Below are 26,390 nucleotides of genomic sequence, written 5' to 3' on the forward strand. Positions count from 1 at the left end.
GAGACTCTACTGTAAACTCAAAAGTTTTTTCGGCACGCTAGAAACATATGGGAAACATAGGAAACGTCATGCCCCTGTGTGAAAGAGATTGGGAAAATTCCGGAAGGGCATTGAACTGAGAATTAAGGTGGCCGAAATAGGCCACCAAAGCTATGTCTACATTTTTATTTATTTTAAAATGTTAAGAATGATTTTAGAGAAAATAGAGACGATAAACTGTTTACAAGGTTATAAGGAGCACTCCTGGAGATGAGGTAATAAAAAATTTCAATTTGTATTAAAAATACTATATTTCAGACTTGAGCCCCTGGCGCTTGCATGTATCTATGCCGAAATTTGGCACACCTACCCTGCTTGTTTTTATTCTTCCAATATATGAAAATTGAGTCTTTTCCTAATTTAAAGTGTTTAGGGTAAGTGTGCCAAATTTCGGCATAGTTGCATGCAAGCGTCAAAGTCTCAAGTTTGAAATGTAATATTTGTAATACAAATTGATTTTTTATTCTTCCTTTTGTAAGAGTTTGGTTGGAACCTTGTAGACAATTTATCGTCTTTATTTACTCTAAAATCATTCTTAATACATTTTAAAATGAATAAAAATATACATATAGCTTTGGTGCCCTATTTCGGCCACCTTCATTCTCATAGTTCCTTGCCCTTCGGGAATTCTTCCAATATCTTTTCACGTCATCTCGTTTGTCGAAGCTACATTTTCTGTTATTCTTTTGCATCGCATAATCTCTAGAGTACGTAAAATCTAAAAGTTCATGGAAATTCGAGGAACAAAAAAGGTGGCCAGAATTGCAAGCTGGCCGGAATTTGGCACACTTACCCTAATAATTGAAAATATCTATAGTTTCGTCTTTAAAAACAGCATTTTTATTATTGTAATTTGTTTTGGCGGGAAATATAAACTTGCGCGCCTTGAGATAGGCAAATCGTGAAATATTTTGCAGACCAGACGGTAGAGTGCTCTCGCAGAGCCGAAACCTCCCGAAAGGTGACACTGGCCAAATAAAAAACAAAAGAAAGAACGAAGAACGCGACTGTGGACAAAATAGTTGTGAAAATTGCATTATTTCCAACAGAAAGAGTGCTATAGCAGGCCAAAAAGTAGCTGCACCTAGTGCCAGGGATGTACGTGTAGGCCGTGGACACTGTGATAAGTGGGAAAATTGTGTGGGTGAAGCCCAAAAAGTGCATTTTTCTGTGACCATCTTCTCGGACAGGTGAATCGCGCGCAATGGCCGGAGGCAGTTCAATGAATGCATCTCACAGTTTTGGCACCCGCAACGGCGGTCCCAAGGATAAAAGATTCTCCATTCACGATGCCTTCGAGGAGGAAACAGACGAGGCCATCAGAGTTTATGGGTCTACAGTGATAAGTACCCCAATGAGGTCAAAAACACGCTCCACAGACGACGTTGCCATCCGAGTGCATGATCAAAGGTAAGTTTCTGGATGATTTTTCAGGTATTTCCGGATGATGGGGAACGTATTGATGGATGTAATGTGATTGGTAGGAACTTCAAGTATCCCGATGATACCACCTCCCGCGACAGTGATTCCCTGATACAGGACTATGGGACCCTATCTTCGGGGGATACCTACACCTATTGCTGGCGACATCCCAAAGTCCGGGAAAACTGGAGAACAGTCCTTGCAGCTGTGACACTATTAATTGTGGGCACAGCCCTCGTTGTGATTGGCACTTATGCCGTGGCTAAACCCTCCAATGGTTCTCAGGGTGCTGTCTTCTTCGTGGCCGGTTTTATATGCTTCATTCCCGGAGCCTATCACGTTGTCTACATCTGGCTGGCAGCCCGGGGATACCGTGGCTTTGACTTCTATCACCTACCCCTCTTTACATAAGTTTCAAAATATAAAATATAAAAAAAAAACAAAAATCCGCCCTCTGTGACGCTTTTAAAAAGCCTTTTAATACCCGGACGACCCCCTATTCCCAGCTCAATCCCCTATGCCTCCCCCCGATAAAAATCCTGGCTGAGAACAAAGAAAAATCCCAAGAGTGGGCGTGAGTCTGTGCCATGAATTTGTGCTCTAAAAATGTGTTTTTTTAGGAAAAGAAATTTGAAAAAAAAGAAAATTCCGTAATACAATTTTTTCAAGCAGATTTTCTCTCCTTTTTCCCATTTCACTTATTAACATAGTTTCTTAAAAAAAATATTTTATCACTATTTTATGGACGATTTGGTGTAGCGAGTGGCGAGAAAATGTGTAAAAGAGAAATGGTAGAAAATAATTTATTCATCTGAGACTCGAAAGACTTGAATTTCAAATTAGTGCAGTTTTGAGACGGAATCGAGAACACGCGATGCAAGTTCGACTGAAAATATTTTAGAAAAACAAAACAAAAACAAATATAAAATACATTAATCTATCAATTATTTCTCCTACCCCTTTCTTTCATTTTCCCTCAAATATTTCTTAAGATTTATTGTAAGTTCCCCCTAAGATCTATTTAAACAAAAAAAAAAAGAATGTGGTAGTTGTGTGAGTAGATTGTCCCTCTCTTAATTTTAAAAAACTGTATTTCATAAGAAAAGTACTTTTTTATGTAAATAAACTTTGAAAATTGATTGTTTTTTTAATTTGGAAATTCTCGAGATTGCTTCTTCACTTATTTTCAATTCAAAATCCTCACTATTCACTCTCTAAACTTTCAGTTAATTTTCACAAAACATTGTCTCTCTTTCTCTTCAACAAACTTCCCTACTTAGTTACTTGTAAGCAACAAACCGTTTAGAACTCTCTATTCATCCACTAAGGTTCTGAATGCTTACTCCAAAAAAAAAACATTATAACAATAGAATTATTCAATATTTCAGCGATCTATTAATTCAATATTTATTAGCGGATGAACCTTGAACCGATAACTTGGATGAAAAACCATGGGAAAAATGGTGCCATGCTTGAGAATGTCTGATTGTTCTTAGAATTGTTAATATTCATTTAAGTGGTGAAAATGAATTGAAAAAAACTTCATTTGATTTGAATTCTCTTTAACGAAAGAATGGAATGTGAAAGGAAAAGATATGAAAAGCTAAAAACGCTTATCGATGCGCGATGCGCCATTAAGTTTTTGAAAAAAAACAGAAAGCTTTTAAAACTCCCTATAGCCAACGTCCGCGGAAATTCCACTGGATTTCCAGTATTCTTTTCTGCGATGTCCGCATATTTTGCCGCTAAAACGTCACGTGGAATTCTCTGGATTTTCCGCCCAAAATCCAGGTGAGCTTGTGAGAGTTCCATGGACTTTGCGGGAAATTCTGTATAAGACCGTCTAATAAGAAATGTCCGCAAGTTTCTATGGACTTTTCCGAGGAATATTTCCATGTCTTTTCCTATAGATTATTAGCGGTATAATCGGCAGTCAGTCGTTTAAAGAATCGGAAAATTCTTATTCATTTCCAAGGCATTCTCTGCGGAATTTTCCATGTAACGGCCTTAAGGTTTCCATGGTTTAATATTACGGAATTCCACGACTTTTGCAGTGCATTTTTTTAAAACATTTTTCTTCAAAATAATTCCTAAAATTGATTAAAAATGGCGTGGAATTTTCATAGAAAATTTCTACAAAATTAGTTGCTATAACCTCAAAAGTACTTTCGCATCATTTACCGTTTACCGGTACTCAACCGATTTGAATCGATTCATAAATCACTCATTACATTATTTAAAAGATTTCGTCCTCATCGTCTTACAGCGTTATCACACTTGCACATTAAAATTTTAATGTAATTCACATTAATTGTCGCTGGTGAGCGTCCAAATATGTTATTTGTGTCTTTGAGTCACTTAATATTTGGGTATTTTTTATTTATTGATAAAGAAGTGTGGACTTGGCCTGCAAAAATAAGTTTAAATTTACCTAAAGCATAAATATTTTTCACATTAAAAAATTAAAGAGAAAATCGCATTGATTTTTCGCATTAATGCTATAAATCACTTTATATCAAATTTTGCGGGCCAAGTCTACCTTTTTATCAACAAATAGATCAAATTTTGAATATAAAATGATTCAAACAAACAAATTACACATTTGGACTCTCACCAGCGACAATTAATGTGAATCATATTAAAATTTTAATGTGCAAGTGTGATAACACAGTTACACTTAAAGCCTATACTTCAGTACAGACGGATTTCGGTTTCGAAACTTCATAAGGATCATCGGGATCATCAAATAAAAGTCAACACAGTGTTTTATACAGACGCGACGCGTGCATTACAAAATCATACATGCGAGTACTGGCAGCAGGAGGAGAAGGAAGGGTATCCTGGAAATCTCGAATTAAAAAAATTGAAATAATGAAAATATTGTAGCTCGAAAAATGCCACAAATTTGGCGTCTTCGTCTCGCTTCGGTCGATGGTGGCTTTCGGAACAAATTCGTTACAAATATTGAGTATCTTTTTGTTTCACCTAGAAAGTACAAATTTGTTCCAAAAATATTCGGTGTCCATAGACGAAGTACGTTTTGAAACAAATTCGTTCTGATATTAGGTATCTTTTTGAATCTGGTAGAAGGCATAAATTTGTTCCAAAAAATTGGATGTCCGTGGACGAGCTAATTTTTGGAACAATTATGTGCCGAAATTTTTTGCCATGTAGCGTTTACTTCCATAGAGTCTTGGCCGGACAGATATCGAAAGATTCTTGGAATATTCAATGGAAATTTTGTTTGAATTTCCAGGGAATTTTCTCAAATATATTAGCAGATAATTCCTCGGATTTATTTCGCGGATATCCGTACGAAAGAAAGATGATAATTCCGTAGAACTCTACGCAGCATATTAGCCAGTTTTTCCATGGAGGCTCACGTGGAAAAATAGCAGATATATTCCACGGATTTTTCTTCTAAAGTGAAACTTTGCGGCCGATCGGCTATAAGGTAAGAGAGCATTTTCTTCAAGAAAGTATCTTCTTAATCTTTATCAAGCTTTCAGCTCACAAGGTTGGCAAGAGGTTCATCAAAATTGAGTTCTTAGGTTTTAAAACACTTGAAAGAATATTTTTCTTTATTCAAGTTTTCATCTAAAACGCTTATCTTTTAAAAATGTTTTAGAGAATTTTAGATGGGAATGTTTGAAATTCTTTGAAAAACTAATGAAAAAATTTTAGAGCTTATCTGAAACACTTTAGACTTTAGATTCAGATAATCACAATCGAACTAAAATAAAATTTATGTCGATTTTTTAAATTAATCAAGTCTAAAGCCTTTTTAAACTAACAACATATTCTTAGGTATTATTTTAAAGCTAAAAACTGAATTTTCTCTAAGAAAAACTTTTCTGGTCCATAAGGTTTTTGATCAGTTGCCTAAGTATATTATTATTATTATTATTTTATTCCACTCAGGTACCTAAGTATATTAAAATCATCAAAATCGATGAAAGAATGAATCAAATAACAGAATTTCCAAATAAAAGGGATGGCAAAGAACGGTCATCCGAAGGTGCCAAGTCGCTATCTCTTACCGTTTGGCCTCTAGAGCTAGCGACAGCCGGACGGACAGGCGGACAAACAGCGTGACAACTCAAATACCAACTAACAAAATTTTAAATTTGGCCCATTCTTACTGACATCATGGCTACGCCTTTGAACTTGATTTATAGTTTTACACTACGTAGACGTAATTATTTGAGGTAAAAATAACGTAACGCCGACATAAGATACAGAGTACCTAGAGCTTATTCTTTTTATACAATAAAAATAAAGATTTCCTGAAAAACACCAACGAAAACAAAAAACTAATGGTGAGTTTTTTAAAATATATACTAAAAAAAGAAAATGTTAAAATATGCTGAAAAATTAAAATTTTATTTCAAGCGTTCTTTATTTCCTTGAATGCTATCAATTATTCATTCATACTAATACAAAAGTGCCCCAATTTTTTTGTGCCCACGAAATTCGTTAGTAACAATTGTGTAAAACTCCATAATTGATTTGTTTTTCAAATTCTGTGTATCCGTTTTGATATTAAATCTAGTGAAAACTATAATTACTAGTCGTTTCTCAAATAGTGCTCTTCAAAATTTAGTGTAGGTTCATAAAAATCCGTTGATTATTGTTTAAATGTCACTTTGACATTAACACATGTCATTTTCAAAATTTTCACATGTCATTTTCAAAATTCAAAAATGCCCAACGATTATAACCGTCAATACACCATCTTGAAATCATAATAAAAGGTCAGTTCTGTAGAGGTCAAAGGAATTAAACTGAAGATACCATCTCGAGGATCCAATTTCTTCATTCTTATGAATATGATCTTCAAGTTGTCTTTTTGCACACTATAAAAAAAGGATTTATAAAGAGAACTTCTCAGCTCTGTTTCTTCTTCCTCCTGGTCGGAGGTTTGTAGTCGAACATGTTCCGGTGCTTTGTGTTGGAATGTGTCTGGTGCATCTTCTTCCTTAGCCACTGCGTGAAGGCCTCCTCATTGGCTTCATTGCGTCTAAAACGAGCTTCCAGAAGGGTGTTAATTGTATCCATCTGGCGCCTCTTCTGATGCTCAAGGCGCATCTGACGCCTCTCGAGCTGCTCCCTGCTCAGTCCGTAAACCGAATGAAGACCATTATAGCGCGGCAAGCGTTCCTCTGAGCGATCTCTACGGTCACAGCATTCGCGGTATTTCCTTCGTGTGGGAGACACTCGCCTCGGGGAAGCCTTTTGACGCTTTTTCGGGGAATCAGATATCTTCCTGACAATCACTGTAGCAACCCCCGAACATGGTTCACTGGGAGCTTCACTGACCTGTCGTGGAAGCTTTTGGGCTTTTGCCTGAGGAGTTGGGGGCTTTTCCTCGACAACTGGAGGAGGTTCAGGGGCTTGGACAGGTTTGGGTGGAATTTCTAGAGGGATCTCCTCAATAGACTCCAATTCGAACTCCCCCAAATCATCACAGATCTCCTCAATTTCGGGCACAACTGGTGACTCCCTGTCTTCCTCCTCAGAACTCGCATGCTCAGGGACAATACTCTCAATCTCCTCCTCTTCACACTCCACCTCCACTTCTTCGTCCCCCTCTTCGTCCTCCTGCGAGAAGTAATCGGGCTCGTAGTCCTCCAGGACTGGTCTAAAAGTTACCCGGACAGATGAACTGAGTGGAGACGGTGGACGTGGAAGAGACAACCATTCCTGATTAGCTGACTTTACCTTCTCAGCAATATTGTATCCATTCACAGGCTGAAGAACTATTAGGAAGAAGTGAATTAGGTATTCAAATGGAAAATCCCCAGTTGAATACTCGCAACACTCACAGTATCCCTCAAAGTCGTCCTCCTCGTCCGAATCTTCGTGCTGCTCAATCATACTATTCTCTTTTTTCACCTATTTCACTCTTGATGTGCAAAATGTCGCAACAAAAATAGACGCGAAAAACCAATTTCGCACAACATAACAAATCAACGGAAAAATCATCCACAAAGGTAGAATAGTTCATGGTGTGTGAGATTCATAACGTGAATCTACGCAAAAATCGCTAGATACACCTCTTTTCGCCACCTTTGTCACCACTATCCCCCATTTCTATCATACTTACTTACTTATCCGGCATTACAACCAATTACTAGTCCACGCCGTCGGTCCATTTGAGGCTGGCTCGGCCTCGCCTCCTCGTAGCATAGAGTCCGCCCCTAAAGACTTTCCAGGCTGGGTCGTCCTCATCCTTTCGAACCAGATGACCAGCCCACCGGAGCCTTTTGAGGCGTATTTGCTGGACGACAGTTACCTCTCGGTAGCGCTCATACACCTCATGGTTGTATAGGCTCCGGAATCGTCCCTCCTCACATATGGGGCCAAAAATCCGTCGTAGGATCCTCCTCTCAAACGCGACCAAGAGTTCCCAATTCTGTTTGCTGAGGACCCACGTCTCAGACGAATACGTGAGGACTGGCAGGATCATAGTCCTATACAGCAGTAGCTTAGTCTTTATGCTTAAGTTTCTGGACCGGAAAACTCTTGATAGACTGAAATAGGCTCTGTTGGCTTTCAGCAGCCGTGCGCGCACTTCTGTTGAGATGTCGTTGTCGGCTGTGATTGTTGCCATTTCTATCATAGTACTCTAGTCTCTAGTAACTAATGGAATCGACCGTTCTTTAACTTCGTAAATTCAGGGAGGGCTCTCAGTAGCTGACTTTGTACTACAAAGGCCCTAAATTTGATACTTTATACATTTTTTTTTTAATATTATTAATCGTATCGAGTTATTACTGTTCGAACTCAAAAAGAGAGCAGTTAGTCCACTTTTTTCTAACTTGCGACACGGCTAGAGGCCAAATAGTAAGAGATATCAACTTCAGGTCTTCGACGACCCCCCCTCCTGCCCTTCAAAAAACCATGCTTTTTATTTATTTAAGAAACAGCTCCCACGATTTCTTTCATTTTCAAACGTTTTAGAGGTAGTCAAGGTGAATATTTCGTGGACATCTATGTTCAAAAACAATTTTGATATAGAATTTTCGAAGATCAAAGTTTCACCATTTTGGAGGGCCCATTTTTCAACCGATTTATTTAAATTTGGTTTTTTTGAATGATCTTGAAATTTCCAACCCGACTGCATCGAACTTAGATAAGATTTTGCCAAAGGTTAGTTCTCCATTTCGGATTACCGATGCATCCAGGCCACAATTGGGCCCCTTATGCTTCCCCACTTCTACTCTATCTTATCCCCTGATACGAGTAGCCGCTCCATTTTACAGTTCTGTGGGCTACCAGTGTTGCTATACAGCAGCCCATCTCGGTGTGTGTTTAGATCAGTGACAGTGAATATTTGTATCGACTGAAGTAGCACTTTCATGTCGAAACTCGTTCTCGTACCAGCCTCTATTGTTTATGCGGTTCACCCGTAGTTGATGTATCTTTATCAAAAATTGGAAGAATCTTCTGATTGTAGACCACCCAGGAGCACCTTTCCCGCAATGTGGATGCATCTTCGGTGCTCCCGAAGTGTAGTGTCCATTTTGAATTTTACAAAATACATAAAGTTTACATTGTCAACATTGATATTTTTGGCTGTTTTCAATCTTCTCAAATAATCTAGTCTCCTTTCATCTTCGCTTAAAATTTCTCCTCTATCTTTCCTCCCTTTTACATCCCTGCAGTACCCAACTAAATACATGTCTTAAATCGTCTAACCCTGTATTACAAAAAGTACATTTTTTGTCTCCCTCATTCCTCCATCTCTCTAATGCCTTTTCCCCGTTTTCACATCTATATTTTGCAAGCATTTTTATCGCAATCCCTTTTTTCAAGTACTTCGGTCTCCAAGGGGTCCATAAGAGCCTGTATTCTTCTGTCAGTGCGTTATATCTTTCCTGATCTACCCATTCGCGATCTCTTTTTTGTAACTCGCATCAAATGGACATTCCTTCGTTTAATCTTGTATTTACTATCATTTCAGAGTAACCAACTCTTTCAAGGGAACTTCCTTCTACTTTTCTTCCATGTTGATTCCGGTTGATCATTTCTCCTCATCTCTTTTACACACTCTTTCAACACCTTGTTCGGACTTCTAATATTTTCCTCGAACTTGATTGCTCTGCTAGCTGCTATCGTTGATATCCTTTCCATTTTAGTTTCCGATTCTAAAATTGTACTTTTTGTGCACTGTTTGTTTAAGCCATAGTACCTATTTAAAATATTTTTTTTTCTGAATTTTTTTGGGAAGTTATCAGTATCGCCTGTTGGGGCTAAGGGAAATTTTCTGTGTTTTTGGAATTGGAAGTTATCAGTAGCGCAGCGCCTGTTGAGGTAAAGGGGAATTTTCTGTGCTTTGCAAAGTTATCAGTAGCGCCTGTTCAATTTTTGTACAAAATTTATGAAGGACGAAATGTGAAATAGGAAATGGTAAAATACGAAATGTATACTAGAATACCAAGTTTCCGCAATACAAAAGTGCAATACGAACATGTAAAATACGAAGTTAAAAACCATGTACAAATTTTCATTAAGAGCTCGTGCTCGCTGAGTAATATTTTATCAATCGTTGATCTTCCTGCTTCTAATACTGATTGTGTTTCTGCCAGATTGCATAATCTGTCGACCTAATTCATGAGTCTTTCTGTCAGGATAATGGTAAAAACAGGGGCCTCTCCACATTTCATTTTTCCATACGTTTTTGCATAGAGGCACTGAAGTGAAGACTATTGGCAAGTTTTCTCCTAAAGAGAAATGACTTGTCAGTCTGATATATTTCGAAATTGTGCATTAAAAGCTATCTAAAAATACATATTTAATAGTGCTCGCCGAAATAATACAAGAACTACGAGGAAATTTGTTTAAATCGCGGTGCAATATCTGCAAATTTTTTACAAGGAAAAGTGAAAAAGATCTTCACTTTTTATTAGTAAAAATATTGTAACTAGTGTTCAACAGCGATATTCCACTATAATTATCAACCCTAAGAAATTTATATTGAACAAAAAGTTCGCAAAATTCCTCCACTTTAACAGTTTACGCTTACTTAGAATTCCAAGACCTTTCAAACAAACCCAAAGTTGGGACATATTACTTTAAAAAATACTTATTTTAACGAGCTTTAACTTCTAATTTTGAAAAAAAGACTTCAGACAAAATGGAGGTCAGTACGTCAGTAGCATACAGGGACGTAGGAATAAATTTTGCTCAGGGAAAGGGTGGGGCATCCAGAAGCTGTGCGTTAAGAAGGTAGTTATTATCAATCTTATAAAGCTCTTTTTAATAAATGTGGAACAGGTAGAGATAATTGACGTTATGGTGTCATATTGCTCCTTAAAGCAGTTTTTATCCTTTCGAAGAAGAAAACCTTCGTTTTAAACTTACTTGAGGAAGACGTAGCAACACAAAAAGATCCAGAATGTTCATCACATGATGGGACACTGTATTTCCCAACTAATTCAAAACTTACTACCAACAAAAACACTTTGAAAAAGTTTGAGCCAGATCTAAAAAAAAAATATCACTTCGTGACGATAGCAAGAGAACTTATTAAGTCTCTCGCTTAACATTCCATCCTTAACAGCTCCCCTGGCAACACAATCGATCAAGCAAACTATCCACCTTCAACCACGGGAAGAGTTCATCTCCGGCCGGAACGGAACATTCTAATACACTCAAATATGCTCAAAATTATACAAATATTTATTACTATAAAAAAGAATCAGAAAATTGTGGTTCACTGCAGCAGTAGCCTACTACGCCATCCTCCAGGAAACTCTCCAACAGAAAAATAACTGAGGATCTTACCTTTTCTCCTCTCCTTCTCTCACTCTCATTACTCCATTTGCTCGTCAAATTTTTGAAAAAAACATGCGACACAAGAATCCAAAATATTGGAATTGGTTTTTTTCATACTTCAATGTTTTTTTTTTTTTAAACTCCGTTGTTATGCATCTTTTACTTCCTGTAAGCAACAAAAGGAAACTCCGTCAAAAACAGAGTTACTTCTACTCACCGCTCAACAAAGACATTACCTGGATTTCTTAGAACTTCGATGATGTCCACTGTCGCGACTGTCATCTCTGGAGCGCTTTTTGCTGTCGTGATGACGATCTCGATGGTGTTTGTCACTGCTCGAACTCTTGTTCTTAGATGAAGAGTGACTGCAAAAAGACCATCAAAAAATCCAAAATTGAACAGTGATATTTGGACAATTTTAATGGAAATTTGAAATTGGGATAAAACGTGCAAAAGAATCCAAGTGTTTAGCTCGAGAAATTGAAGTATAACATCTTCTCATTTATCTTTAGCGTGAGTCCATCAGTTTAGCAGTTTGTTCAAATAGTCATGGAGTAATGGTATGTTAAAGAATAAAATAGAGATGAGTGAAAATCTTTAAGACAATTAGAATTTAGCAAAAGATATTGATATTTTAGAATAAAACTATATATTTTTAAACAAATCTTAAACAAGAGATAAAAACCGAGTATAATTTGGATTTTTGTTACTTTTTACCCCATGTCATCTACTGTTTAATTGTTTTAACTCCAACCTATTCATTCTTAAAGGGAATTAAGTGGGACAAGTGGTAGGATACTCTCTCTATAATGAAATCGTCTCAGGTTCGAATTCCCTTTAGGTTACCAGGATTTTTTTCGGTGTTAAAGTTCATAATTTCATTATCGGTAATTATCGGTACAGTTATAACTAGTTAGGACTTGTGAAGGCTTTCAAGACCCTTTCTAACGAACCCAAATTTACCAAAAATCTTCCAACTTGAAAACTCGTTATTAGGAATTATTAAAAAATAAATAAACAATTTCTAGAACTATTTCATTTACCGTTTATCGGTTCGAACTCTCACTGTGAGATCTCGGGTTCAAAGCTAAATAGTAGCAAAAAATATTTCTCATGCCATATCGGTTTTGAATTCGTCCAGTGAACCACCTAAAATAATAAATTCTGATACGAGGACGAGTTTCGACATGAAAATGGTAAGTACTTCAGTCGATACAAGTATTCACTCTTACTGATCCAAACACCAACCGAGATGGGTAGCGGTGATATAAGTATCGGCACTGGGGTCGTACAGAAAAGCGGTGACATGGAGCCGCTACCCATAAGGGGGCATAAGATAGGAATGGGGAAGTTATTTTATCTTACCGGTGTCAAATCGGTATGAATCGATTCATAAATTACTCAAAAGATCGTCCAAAATAGCTGAGGAGTAATACACTTGATCTGCGAATAAAAATTACTTTTTGGTTCATTACCGGTTCATCACCGATAGGAACTGGTGCAGTGTTGTCAGAAAATCTAAGACCTTTCAACCAAGCCACTCATGACTTTATTCAGTTGAGAAATGCGCTCTCTAGACCCTTTTCAACCTTAGATATTGAAAAACGATATTTTCGTAAGCCTCCCGGCTCCACGTTTTCGAGCAATTGCAAAAAGACATGGTTTTTGGAAATTATGTTTGGGTCGACTTATGGGAGGAAGAATACCCCGAAGGCCCCAAGTCGCTATCTTCAGCCGTTTGACCCCTAAGAGTTAACGACGACTGGACGAGTAGAGAGATCGGACAAACAAACAATGTGACCATTTCTATGAACTTATTCAAAAATGGAAAAATAAAATCGCACAATACGGTCCCGAGATATCCGAAAAAGGTTTTAAAGAGATAGTGTGATAGATAGATGAAGGTCACGTTCACGGTCCTTGAGTCAACTTATCAGAAAGTCCTTAGAAGACCTCAACTCACTATCACTAACCGTTTGACCTTTAGCTCTGGTAACAGGTAGACGGACAGTGTGACAAAAATCTAAATTTCGGAATTCCAAAATTCAACCAAAATAGGTATGACACTTATTCTAAGACCAAGGTCAAGATCAAAATTTCATTCTGTTGAATATTTCCAAGATTAAGATTTTATATTTTAACGTGATGCATTTGTGGAAGCAAAAATGTCTTAGCTAAAAACCAAGATTTTTTTTCTACACTTAACGAAACGTAATTTCTGACAAAAATATTTATTTCTCTGCAGCATTTGTTGAAATTTCGCCATTATATAAATTAAGAAAACTAATTTATAACCTTGAAATTCACATGCTTTGTGGTGTCTTGGATATTAAAATTGCAAATTACATTAATCCGTTTTTTTTTTCAAATTGTCACCAACCTGGAGCTTAAACGGAAAAAGATATCAACTTCCGGTCTTCGGTGACCCCCAATAAAAAAAACCAATATCTCCAGACGTTATTTTTTTATTTCCCCCACACGTATCCAACCCCACCAAATCCATGCTTTTTATGGTTTATTTCCAAAACGGCTTCTTTGAATATGTTTTGGAGGTAGTTCAGGTGATAATTTCGTCCAAACACCTATGACCTAAGAAAATTGCCATCTTGGTTTTTTGAAGTACAAAGTTTAAATAATATGGAGGGCCTATTTTTCAACCGATTTGGCTGAATTTGGATTTTTTCGAAAGGTCTTGAAATCAGTAATTATTAATCGTGTCGAAGTATAAAATTTACAAGCAATAGCAGGAGTGGTCTCTTTGTATGTATTTCCCTATTAAAACGGTCCACCTTTTGCTTGTGTCTGATATGTCAATTAAATTCTAACATGAATTACTAATATAGCAATAATGTAAATTTTACGTTAGTAAAGTTACTTGCGGAGCTTGCGTTTAAAGTAATTATAATGACGTAAAAATTACGTTTTCTTTACTCGGTTATAATTTGTTAAAAAAAAATGTTTCTGATAGAAATTTTCTCTTCAAATAGATTTTCTTATTTGAGTTGCTTTGAGTAAACGCAGTGTATCGTATATATAATGAATTAGCTGGTTTTTGCTCTGAGCGTGACATTTAAGCAGCATTAATCTTAAAAACCTTAACCCTCTAACGGTGTTTTCTTTAATATACGAAAAAAGGTTCTAAAACAATGTTTTCTAGGATAATTATGATCCAATAAAGTCGAAAAAACTATCCATTCTTCATTATCTTTTTTAGTTTAGGCGCTAGGTGAGAAAATATAAAAATTTTTTGAAACTCTTTTTGCTTCTAAAATTCACATTTTTAGTTTTTTCAATTTTTTTAAATAAAATATACAAAGTAGAATGACATATCTTTCAGTAAAAAATAAATTTATTTTAGTCAGATAACTTTAAATCGGTATTTTTATGGAAATTAGAAATGAGTTTTTCTGCACTAATATTTTTTGTTGCTTTTTCTCTGACCTGTCACACAAAACTGGGAATAGCAACAAAACGAAGAGTCAAAATGGGTTAAAACTTTCAGGAGATGTTTATAAGACTATTACCGAGGACACTGTAGCACTTTTAAATAAATAAAACCTTTATTGTCGCTGTAAATGTGATTTTTGTGAAGACCGCCTGGAGGCGGTCTTACCCGTTAGAGGGTTAACTAAGAGGTCAGTATTAATCAAGAAGAAAAAAAGCTTTGTTTCATCCATAAATTAAATCCAAGATTATTTGAACAAACTCCCAAAAAACTGTTAAAAACGTGTAAAATAAATTTATGTAATAATAATAAAATAGAAACTGTATTAGGATTTCCAACAAACTACAAACCTATTGTCCGGCCTATTGCTCTTCTTTTTATTCTTCGAATGCAGTTCTCGTCTATTTATGTCAGAAAGATTGGACAAATTAGAACGCATCCAAAGACTCTCAAATCACTTTTATAGACACATCAAAAGAAAAATATGAACAGAAATTTTGAAATAAAATATTTTCACTTACCTATGCTTACTGCTGGACTTGTGTTTATCATAATCACGTCCACGATCACGCTTTGACGATGTTGATATCTTACTCCTATCATCCTCTCTGTACGCATTATTTTTATCCTCTTCAGCTGCTTCACGTTCAAGATCTGACCAATCCTTTCCAGATTCTTCATCAGTCCCCAATTCTAAAGAAACAAAAAATCTCTTCAGGTGAAAACATTTGCTTGAACAGAAAAAGAAAACAAACAAACCTTCTTCACTTTCATCACTGTCATCTTCTGAAGCTTCTGAGTAATCGGAGTCATCATCGGATTCCTCCTCACTTTCGGCATCCGACGGTTCATAAACTTCATCTTCTTCAGATTCATCACTGTCACCTCCACCTTGTTCCTCGCCATCTGATTCGGGATCCAAGAAAGTCCAACCGCCATTTTCAAAAAATCCCTCAGGATCATCCACAATGGTCTTCATAATCTTAGCCCAGTTGAGTGATTGGATACCCTCGGAATAACGAATGTCACATGAACTAAAAAGGAAGAAATACTGCTTTCAGGAACATCCCTTACAACTTATTTTCCTTTCAATTAATAAAAAGGGGGTAAAAGCATCCCAGGCTTTGCGAAGTACTCGAATTCGTGACTTAGTTCCTATACCTCAAAAGTGCTTTCGTATCATTTACTGTTTACCGGGTCTCACCCGATTTATAAATCGCTCAAAAGATACCATAAAATAGTTTGAAGACTAATAAAATTGATTTTCGGACGAAAATTACTTATCGGTTGATAACCGGTTTACAACCGATTTGAACCGATTTATAAATCACTCAAAACACTGTCTAAAATACACCTCAGGTATAATATAATTGAATTTTTATAAAAATTAATTATCGGTTAAGAATCGGTTCATTATCGGTTCAAAATTCTTTTTTTTACACTTGTAGGGGAAATGTGAATTAACAGTTTATTTAAATGGGAAATGGACTGCCCAGCGAGCACCAAATGCTAAGCCTTTTCAAATCAGCTAAAAAAATATATTTTCAGCTGAGTTCCGCTAACCTTGAAGTGACACTAGCGATCGCAGCGGCGATTAATCAAAGTTATTTTTCCCCAATCGAGTAAGAGACTTTAATGAACTTGGTTTTTGTCTTCGCTGAGGTTGCCGGGATTGAGTAGAAGCTAAATGTAAACCCTTTCCATTATTACAATTTCATGATTTTTACAATAACCACATTTTACATTACAAAATAAAGCAAAAAATCAAAATTCGCAAAAATTTTAAAAATAATATTCATATTTTGAATAATGTATTCTTCAACCTTTTCCGACCAATTTAATTTTTGTATTGTTTAATTTTATAAAAAAAATAAATATTATGAATCCATTTACAAAAAAACACATATATTATTAAAATTTTCATAAATCACTAAATATTAAAATATTTTCGTACAATTTTATGAAAATTTGAAATAAATAAAATTATTTATTTTCTTATGAAAGTTAGTGTTCAAAATTTGAAGGTTTTACCATTTTATGGGATGTAGATTAATTTTTCTTTTTTGTAAAATAAAATAAAATTTTGCTTTGGAGGTTGGTCACCAATGCTAAGACGGCGGTGGACGCTTGTTACTTCTCTACACTTTCCTATGCTACCACACTATACTTTCAAGGGATTTGTGTTTCAAAAGTCAAATAAATAAATATAGTAAAGAAGAGGTAATCCTGGTGATTTTCATAGAGTGCGACTTTAACGCTTGTTTTTGGACTGATGAAATATTTTTCCCCATTCCAAATCAAAAGAATTTGTTTTATTTAGAATCATGATACAAAAAGAATTTTAGCAATTATATTGAAGAAAATTAATAAAATTACGATAATATTAATTATGCGCAAGAACCTTACTGCTATGTTTTTTTCTAACTCCGTTGAATTCGATCAAACTCGGATGCTCATTTTATGGAAAAGTTTAATGCATACATTGCCTTACTATAAATAAAATAAATAATAAAAACTTACTTGAGCCACTCCTTGACGTGATCCAGCATATTCATGGGAATAGCATTGACCATGGACACTTTCTTGGCATAATCCTTAAACACGAAGATCATATCAAAATTCCTAAGATGGAATTGGACACGTTCAAAGTGAACTAATTCAACATCCTCAAGCGGAATGACAAATGGTGGCCATTCAGTCAAATTGACCAAACTGCCGGATGTTGGCTGCAGGAGAACTGTGCTCCGGAATGGTGCTCCCGGGAATCCCAATTCCCGGAATGGCGTATCAAACTCCACACTCTGCTTCGTCATGGCTTCAACCTTCTCGCAGAAGCTCTTGAAGGCTGTCTTGAGCTTGTGACGTAACTCACGCTCGGCCTGTTCAGCCGCCAGATCATCGCGATCATGCATATGCTGATGCTTTCCCAGATCTGTCGTAATCTCGCCCACTTCTGTGTAAAACTGCACATCAATGTGCTTCTTCTTGCCAAACATTATGGCATGCTTAAGGTGAAAATGCAGCAGGATGATCATCTCACCGTCGCAGGGTTGGAAGAACGCGCTTTTGATGTTATTGTAGAGAATGTCAACTTTGTCTCCGCGCACAGAAGTGTACCTAAACATTGGAGGAATTCATGCGCTTTGAAGTATTCCGGCTAATTCCCAGCGTTTACAAAATGAAGTTTTGCCCTCAAGACTTAATAATTTAAAAATTGCAATTTACATTAACAGCAAAATATCCAACACTGAAAAAATTATATGTACCCCAATAACCTTGAAAAAACCGTTTTGAGTGTTTTGAAGGTCACTATCAAATTTTTTTTTACATAAAAAAATATAAAAAAAGAAATTGTTTCAGTTGCGATGTCATAGGACACACAACCATGTACTGCAACAATGTCAATATACTGCAATTTCTGTGGTGAAGAGCATGAAACAGTGAAGTGTAAAAATTTTCTACCACTCACCTAAAACCATTGGAGTGCGCCTCTAGGGCTCCTGTCATCCTCTTGGTGACAATATTGGGACGAATGTAGAGATCCTTGAGCTTTGGATTGCCCTTGTTCTGTGACAAAATCAACGTATCTTGCTTCACAAGATCCTCCTTTTCGCGCTCTTCAGCTTCACGGGTCTTAAAGCGCTTCTGCACTTCCTTGATCAACCTAAATGCCGTATTGAGATTCGATGATGGAGCCGATATTTCTCCTGGTTCCTTGGTATTTGTGCTGCGATATGTGACCTCCTTGAGGAACGTAGCATCTGGCTGAAAGTACAAACTGCCCTCATTGCGTCCCATCGTTGCTCCCGGATGGAAGAAATTTATTCTCAAGTATGTATAGTCACCCTCAACACTCTGAGAGATATTCTTAATGGTGGAAATGTGAAAGGGTACAGGAATACCAAAGATTGGCATAATTACTGTCTCATACTTCCGATCAACGTACAGCTTGAGTTCTTTCACTTCAGCCTCACGAGGCATTTGATTGATACTTTTGTAGGACACTGTGGACTTTCGCACCTTTTCCGTCTCCTTGGCACCACCCTGCTTAGCCAGACGCTCCTTGGCCTTTTCATTGAGTGCCTGAGCAAGTTCTTTTTGATGTTGCTTACGCTTTTCCTCTGCACTGTGTTCAGAACGCAACTTATTCTCTAGCACTGTGGACCTCTTGCCACGACCAAGAATCTCTGGAGCCTTTTCCGAACTCTTCTCTTCCTCCTCATCATCCTCCTCTTCGTCATCCTTGAGGAAGATCCCAATATTCTTAATTTTCTTCTTACTGGCTGTTAGCACAGTAACCGGAGGTTCTTCATTCACCAAAACCGTATCAGCTATGAAGAGAGCATAGGTCTTTCCCTCTTTATCCGTGGCATCTTTATTGGTAAGATTAGCCAGACCAATGTTAACATTGAAAACCATTCCCTTCTTCAATACTGCCGAACATTTTGGCCCTATTATAATTGAACTCTCCCGAAATTCAATGCCCATGGCAAATCCAAATGTCTTCACCAGATTCTCCACCAAATTGGGCTTTGTCTTCTGTGCATACGCCAATCCGGCCTCATACACATCACACATCTTCTCCCCTGGCGTCATCTTCTTCAGCACCTCCTCCTCCAGATCCACCAAAAAATTATAATTGGCCTGGACAACATCAGACGGATTAACGAGCAAAGTTCTTGTGATGTTTGAACAATATGACTTGTATCTGGTTCCCAGGGAACAAACAATTGCTCCAAAATGGAGATAATTCTTGTCACTCAGGGCACTGTACTTGAGACTGTAATTCCCTCCGGACTGAATAATTGGCGGATAGCAGACATCTAACTGACTTGTATCCACATTTGTCACATACTTCTTATCACTGAGAGCAGTTTCTACTCCCTCAGCCAACTTCGTATGCTTCACTTTCTTGTCTGAATCAATAATCTCCATTATTTGATCCTTGAGATATTTATTGAACAGATCCACCGAAGCTAGACATGCCTTTTTAATGAGAGACACCTCGGAATCTTCCTTAGGACACATAATGTATCCCAATGAAGCTCCAATGTCCACTTCATCGAAATTCTCATTTTTCAGAGCAGCTCGCCAGGACTCACAAAAGTCCCCGCCACAGACATCCTTCAGGAAAACCCCAAGGGTCTTCCCTTTCTTTGACGCCCGAATAGCTTCGAGGAGTTTCGCAAAGTTTGCCTTGTCCTGATCAGTCTGCAATACCCAGAGAAAACACAATCTCAGGGAGGTCTAAATCACCTTATTGTGGATGAAATTCCTAATCTTCTCAACATTGTAAACCCTAGTACACTAGATCCCGGCATTATGCACATTTTCGGGACCGAAAAAAAGAACGCGCGAAATGGCATTATGCATCGAGAAAATTTGCATACCTACAGGGGCTTTCTTTTGAATAAATTGACCGTTGAACGAATTTCGCGCAGAGTAAAAGTAGTTCAAACAAAAAGATTCAAATGTTTCAACTAATTCAACAATATAAATGCATTAACAAACAGTACATGGCCAGAGTTCTTCAATAAATGGTTAGAATAATAAAAAAAAATACCTTAAAAAAAAGAAATTAAAATTTTGTTCTGAAAAAGTAGCAAAATGTTTTCAAATTTCCCGCGACGCACCATAGTATGCATTCAGGCGTATTTCAAAAATGACTTCATAAATTGACTCCCGATGGTAGGCAAATTTGCATGATTGTGTGCATAATTCCGTCAGGTGCATAATCCCGAAGGACTTAATGCCGGGACTGAGTGTACTCCAAAGCGGAGAATTTTGAAGCAATTTACTTCAAAGCCGAATATTTTGAAGCGATTTCCTTCAAAGCAGAATATTCTGAATTGGGGTCCCGGTCAAAATCCCGAACGCCAAAATCCCGAAAGCCAAAATCCCGAACGCCAAAATCTCGAATTCTTAAAAGTGTCACAGCTACTCCCACGATTGTACCCACGCTTGCTGGAGGCAAAGGGAAATCTTCTGAGTCTTAGGAAATTATTCTAAACATTTTCCTCCATATAATTTCATCAATTTCAGGATTTTTAAAATTCGGGATTTTGGCTTTCGGGATTTTGGCTGCCACCGCTGAATTGATTTACTACAAAGCGGAATATTTTGAAGTGATTTTGTTCAAAGGAGAACACTATGAATTGATTTTCTTGAAAGCGGAACCTTCTGAATTGATTTACTTCAAAGCGGAATATATTGAAGTGATTTATTTCAAAGTGGAATATTTTGAATCGATGTACTTCAAAGCGAAATATTATGAATTGATTTACTTCAAAGCGGAATACATTGAAGTGATTTACTTCAAAACGGAACGTTTTAAAGTGATAGACTTCAAAGCAAAGAATTTTTAAAACGATTTCTTCAAAGCAGACTATTTTCAAGTGATTTCCTTCAAAGCAGAACATTCTGAAGTGATTTACTTCAAAGCAGAACATTCTGAATTGATTAACTTCAAAGCAGAACATTCTGAATTGATTTACTGCAAAGCGCAATATTTTGAAGTGATTTACTTCAAAGCGGAATATTCTGAAGTGATTTACTTCAAAGCGAAACGTTTTAAAGTGATAGACTCTAAAGCAGAGAATTTTTAAAACGATTACTTTAAAGCGGACTATTTTGAAGTGATTTCCTTCAAAGCAGAGCATTCTGAATTGATTTACTTCAAAGTGGTACGTTTTAAAGTGGTATACTTTAAAGCAGAGAATTTTTAAAACGATTTCTTCAAAGCGGAACATTTTGAAGCGATTTCCTTCTAAGCGGAACATTCTGAAGTGATTTACTTCAATGCGGAACGTTTTAAAGTGATAGACTTTAAAGCAGAGAATTTTCAAAACGATTACTGCAAAACGTACTATTTTGAAGCGATTTCCTTCAAAGCGTAGCAATCTGAATTGATTTACTTCAAACGTTTTAAAATGATTGACTTCAAAGCAGAACGTTATGAAATGATTTACTTCAGACTATTTTCAAAATGATTACTTCAAAATGGAACATTTTGAAGTAATTTTCGTCAAAGCAGGGAACTTTTTTAAAATGATTAAGTACTTCAAATAATGTACTTAAATGCGGAGAATTCTGAAATGATTTACTTCAAAGTGGAATATTTTGAAATTATGTACTTCGCAGCAAGGGATTCCTAAAGCTATTACTCCAAAGCAGAGCATTTTGAAGTAATTTACTTCAAAGCGGTGCATTTTGGAGTGATTTACTTCAAGGTGAAGAGTTTTAAAAAGCAATTACTTCAAGGATCAGTGCTTTAAAGCAATTTTTGAAAATACAGTAATTTGATTTAAGCGATTTTCTGCAAAAAGAAAAATTTTGAAATCATTATTATTATTATTATTACCGTGTCGAGGCTTGTATTAAGAAAACAAAAAGTGAAGCTTGACCATGTTACAGGCTACGTCAATTGCCTTGTCTTGTACTTTGGGGAAAAGATATCACTGGACGTGGACAGATATACAAATCTTAGGTGGCCCGTGCCTCGCCACCGCTCCTGAAGCGGTTAAGTTCCAACTTAGGTTACCTCCGGGAGGACGCCGTTTCTAGTTACTCAAGAAGAATTTGAAGGAACCAAACCTTCCACAAGTCGAGTCTTGACTCATCGGGAATAATAGAAAGTGGTTTCACCAAGTTGGCGAAGCTCTTTTGAGATTTTAAACTCATCTTAACTTTGCTCTGCCCAGGAAGATGTCTATGCTTGTCAAGAACATTGAATTGAAACCCTTTCTACTGGACATAACCTGTCTTCTAACACATTCCATCATACCCATCATACTATTATAAAGTGTACAACCACAAGAAAAAAAGTTTTGGGGGCGTATTTCACAGATTTGCTTATTAAAAGTTAAGGGCAAGATTCGGAGAGTTTGGCGCTGATGTTGTAGCAAACGAGAACACATATGAAAGATTGTGTAGGATTCGGTTCCAGCCAAAATCCAGATTAGGTCGAAATCCCGGAAAGCCAAAACCCCGAATGGGCCAAAAATTCTGAAAAGCCAAAATCTCGAAAAGTCAAGATTCCAATGGGTAAGAATACCGAAAAACCAAAGTCCAGAAATCCAAAATCCCAGATAGGGCAACATCCTAAAATCCCAAAATCCCGAATGGGTCGAAAATTCCGAACAGCCAAAACCCCGAAAAGCCAAGATCCGGAATGGGTCAAAGTCCCGAAAAGCCAAAATCCCGAGAAATCAAAATCCAAAAAATCCATAATTCCAAATGGGGCTACATCCCAAAAATCCAAAATTCCGAATGGGTCTAAAATTCCGAATAGTCAAAAACACGAAAAGCCAAGATCCGGGATGGGTCAAAGTCCCGAAAAGCTAAAATCCCGAAAAGTCAAAATCCCAAATGGGGCGACATCCCAAAAATCCAAAATTCCGAATGGGTCAAAAATTTCGAATTGCCAAAAACCCGAAAAGTCAAGATCCCGAATGGGTCAAAGTTTCTAAAAGCCAAAATCCCGAGAAATCAAAATCCAAAAAATCCATAATTCCAAAATCTCAAATGGGTCGAAATCCCTAAAAAACCAAAATCTCAAAAAGCCAAAATACCGAAAAGCCAAAATCTGGAAGAGACAAAATCTAGAAAGGTAAAAACCCAGAAGCCAAAATCCCAAATGGGTCAAAACCCCGAAAAGTCAAAATCACGAAAAACCAAAGTTAGAAAAAAACTAGAATCCAAAATCCCAAAATGCTAAAATCCCGAAGAGACAAAATCCCAAATGGGTCGAAATCTCAAAAAATCAAGATCTTAAAAAAGCCAATATCCCAAAAGCAAAAATCTGGATGAGACAAAATCTAGAGAGACAAAAACCCGGAAGCTAAAATCCCAAATGCTAAAATCCAAAAAAGCCAAGATCCCAAAAAAGAAAAATCCCGAAAAACCAAAATCTCGGATGACACTCTTTCAAGAATTTGGGAATGAGCTTTCGGGACCCTGTCAGAATTTTGGATTCTGGGATTTTGGTTTTCGGAATATTGACCTGGACCAAAGGGATTTTCATTTTTTTATTTGAAATTTCATTTTGGGATTTCCATGATAACGTCGGATAACTGGAGCTTTCGGCAAATTATTAAATTATCCTAATTATTATCAGGACGAAGTGTCTAAATACACATTCTTTGCCAACTAAAAGCAAGTTTCTACACAAATTAGAGAAACCTTGATTATTTCTTCAAAGTTCCACTGGTTTAGAATGGATTCTGTAACAATAAAACCCTGTAAGAACTTCAGGGTCGCTTTGGAAGTCAGGCAACTTAGGAAGGACTACTTAGTACCGAATACTTTTAGAGAAAATTGCCCCCTGGTCCAGCAAAAGAGATAAACTGATGCTGAAAATAAGCCATAGAACAATCGATCCCTCCAACAAACCAAGGGCCAGTGATTCCAAGAACAGCTCAAGGGGAGTTTCAAAGAGCTTTCAAGGCCAAGTATTAATGTTCAAATATGCAATGCCTTTTTAATTTAAATCCTGGATATAAAAATGTCACAGCTAAAGAAAAAAAAAATTCCCCTAAGACGCCCAAAAGAGCCCCCATAACTTACCCTGTCCCTAATGAGAAGCTTAACAGCTGGAACATCCTCTTCCTTGGCATTTTCAATCTGCTTCAGGAATTCAATTTTCTTCTTGCTGGCCAGGAAGTAGATCGCATCCTCGGTAAAGACACTAATAGTGTCTGTGAGTTCATACCCAAGGAGCCAAGTCTAGAAACAGAAAACATCCAAAATTTATCAGAAAATCCTCATGAGGCACATTTGGGAATTTTGGCAGAGCCCGCCAACCTGAAGAGCCGTTGATTTCGAATAAATTGTTTCCTCGTCCACTCCAACAGCTGACATAATGCAATCCACCTTCATGAGGGCATCATCGTGCTTCACTGATGACTCCTGCAATCGGAAAATGGGGAGAAATTGCGTAAAAATGGGAAATTCCCACAATAAAAAGTGAGGTTATGTACAAAGAAAGCCATCAATTCTCATGCTCTCGCGGCTTTATTTCTCTCTTCACCATTCCATCTCTCTCTCACTTCTCTCATTTCCCATCGATCTCTCTCCCTCTCCCAATCTCACACTCTCTCTGCATTCTCTCAAAAAATGCTCCCAAGATGGAAAAATTGCAATAAATTACCTTCCAATCGCTGTAAATCCTCTTGATTCGGCGAAAGAAGGAGTCTTTGTCCAAGACAATATTGGCCATCCCTTGCCTTTCGCACTTCAATCACTCGGAAAAAGCAACTTTTTCAGCTGGAAAACTGGGAAAATTGTTCACTGTTTGACACACACGACTCTCCGGCAAATGTCTCCGGCTACTGCAATCGCGCTCTCTCTCTCTCTCTCTCTTGTTCAGTGGCGGCCTGGGTTTTCCACCCTTGGAGCCGTCATTCCAACACAGATTTTTCCTCAACGCTTTTCACAGAGATTCCACTACTTTTCCGTAATGCCCAATACACGATTCGATAACGAAACACGCCAATTCCAACTTATCACCCAGTTTATCTTGTTTTAGAAGCGTTTTGAATGACGAGAAAAGCGCAATTTTTGAGCAGAAAAAACTATAAGCAACAACGCAGCTAACACCACCACACACAACACCGGAATGTCGGAATTGGACGTGTCGTTAAATGGCGAAACATACATGCAATGGAATTTATTACATTTTGTTAGGTGTATAAAACAGTGTAAATTTTAGATTTTTTTACAGTAATACATTACATACAGTCCATACACAGTACAATTACAATTACAGTACAATTACAGTGCCCGCTTTGTAATCCGGATGATTGGAAGACAAAATGACAATGTCCGCTTCGTAATCCGGATAGATTTTTTGAATTAGTTCAACGTCTCGAAAATATAATACAATTATTTTTTTTGTAGAAATAGAATAAAAGTTTTAAAGAAGCCTAAAAAGACATAATTAGAGAATTCTGTGCTATTATACTTCATTTATTTACCCATTCCTTACCATGGTATTATACATCATACGCAAATTGAGTGATTTTAGACGATTTATTCCTCGGCAACTGCTATCCGAATTGCTGTCGGGAATGGGTTTATAGTAACTTTAGTCTTTTAATTACTTGGAAGTCCGACAGAGACGAAAATACATTTTGTTATTGTCTTCTTGCTTTGCGGAAGGTCATGCAAAATGTTTGCTCAAAATAGCGAACGGAAAATTCGACATTCCGTCGAATTTGTTAAAATTGGTCTCTTTCCTCTTTTCTGATTTGAATTCTAGTGGCCAATTTGTTTTCTTGAATAGCTACTCTATTTAAATCAGTAGAGTTTGTAGTGAATTAATGCACAGAATTTAAATTCAGTGACCGTTAAGACGTGTGTTTGACAGGGGCTCCGGGCTCCGGCTATCGCTGTATATTTTCAAATAGCAAATATACAAAATATACATACCTAAGAGGGCTGGACCTGGACCTAGTTAGCCTGAATTTGAGGGTTTGTCCAAATAATCTTAAAATTAACTTTGAGTGTGTTGTGGACAGAACGCCATCTGACGGAATTTTATAAATTACAGTAGACTCTCGCAAATTCGGCTCTTTTATGATCGGGCTACTTTTTAATTCGGGCAGCGGTTACATTTGAAAAAAGTTTGTTGTCATTTTTCAAGTTTGATTATGATTATCAAATGAATCAAATATGCTCAAATTTGGCATGGTTTGTCTTAGTTTTG

The 26,390-nt window shown here is 37.0% G+C and overlaps 3 protein-coding genes across 4 annotated transcripts; 1 reads left to right on the top strand and 2 right to left on the bottom strand.

Annotated features, from left to right (window-relative positions):
- The first annotated feature begins 991 nt into the window (after window positions 1–991).
- Window positions 992–2,600, top strand: LOC129802533 (transmembrane protein 134). Its single transcript, XM_055848437.1, has 2 exons — window positions 992–1,449; window positions 1,524–2,600. Exons 1-2 carry the CDS (start codon window positions 1,244–1,246, stop codon window positions 1,870–1,872), a joined length of 555 nt encoding a protein of 184 aa, XP_055704412.1. The 5' UTR covers window positions 992–1,243; the 3' UTR covers window positions 1,873–2,600.
- A 3,241-nt stretch (window positions 2,601–5,841) lies between these two features.
- Window positions 5,842–7,484, bottom strand: LOC129802534 (uncharacterized). Its single transcript, XM_055848439.1, has 2 exons — window positions 7,287–7,484; window positions 5,842–7,220 (listed from the first exon to the last, which is right to left on the bottom strand). Exons 1-2 carry the CDS (start codon window positions 7,336–7,338, stop codon window positions 6,349–6,351), a joined length of 924 nt encoding a protein of 307 aa, XP_055704414.1. The 5' UTR covers window positions 7,339–7,484; the 3' UTR covers window positions 5,842–6,348.
- Window positions 7,485–11,122: 3,638 nt separating this feature from the next.
- On the bottom strand, window positions 11,123–25,313 carry LOC129802537 (FACT complex subunit spt16). Of its 2 annotated transcripts, XM_055848443.1 has the most exons (10): window positions 24,834–25,313; window positions 24,488–24,592; window positions 24,251–24,409; window positions 18,156–19,897; window positions 17,207–17,803; window positions 15,446–15,720; window positions 15,208–15,379; window positions 15,037–15,087; window positions 11,478–11,606; window positions 11,123–11,407 (listed from the first exon to the last, which is right to left on the bottom strand). In XM_055848443.1, exons 1-10 carry the CDS (start codon window positions 24,900–24,902, stop codon window positions 11,401–11,403), a joined length of 3,306 nt encoding a protein of 1,101 aa, XP_055704418.1. In that variant the 5' UTR covers window positions 24,903–25,313; the 3' UTR covers window positions 11,123–11,400. The 2 variants fall into 2 exon arrangements, with proteins under 2 accessions (XP_055704418.1, XP_055704419.1); XM_055848444.1 differs by lacking the exon at window positions 15,037–15,087.
- Between the last annotated feature and the right edge of the window lie 1,077 nt (window positions 25,314–26,390).

The sequence above is a fragment of the Phlebotomus papatasi genome, chromosome 2, assembly GCF_024763615.1.
Source record: "Phlebotomus papatasi isolate M1 chromosome 2, Ppap_2.1, whole genome shotgun sequence".
NCBI classification, from domain to species: Eukaryota; Metazoa; Arthropoda; class Insecta; order Diptera; family Psychodidae; genus Phlebotomus; species Phlebotomus papatasi.

Excerpts from the sequence above, each read along its gene's own strand:
- LOC129802534 (XM_055848439.1), bottom strand. The coding sequence starts at position 7,338 with ATGATTGAGCAGCACGAAGATTCGGACGAGGAGGACGACTTTGAGGGA. Across the intron at positions 7,221-7,286 it reads GGACGACTTTGAGGGATACT|TTCTTCAGCCTGTGAATGGA; the intron begins GTGAGTGTTGCG and ends TCTTCCTAATAG.
- LOC129802537 (XM_055848443.1), bottom strand. The coding sequence starts at position 24,902 with ATGGCCAATATTGTCTTGGACAAAGACTCCTTCTTTCGCCGAATCAAG. Across the intron at positions 15,380-15,445 it reads CAGTGATGAAAGTGAAGAAG|AATTGGGGACTGATGAAGAA; the intron begins GTTTGTTTGTTT and ends TTGTTTCTTTAG. Across the intron at positions 11,607-15,036 it reads AGCAATAGGCCGGACAATAG|TCACTCTTCATCTAAGAACA; the intron begins GTTTGTAGTTTG and ends GTCTTTTTGCAG.
- LOC129802533 (XM_055848437.1), top strand. The coding sequence starts at position 1,244 with ATGGCCGGAGGCAGTTCAATGAATGCATCTCACAGTTTTGGCACCCGC. Across the intron at positions 1,450-1,523 it reads ATCCGAGTGCATGATCAAAG|GAACTTCAAGTATCCCGATG; the intron begins GTAAGTTTCTGG and ends TGTGATTGGTAG.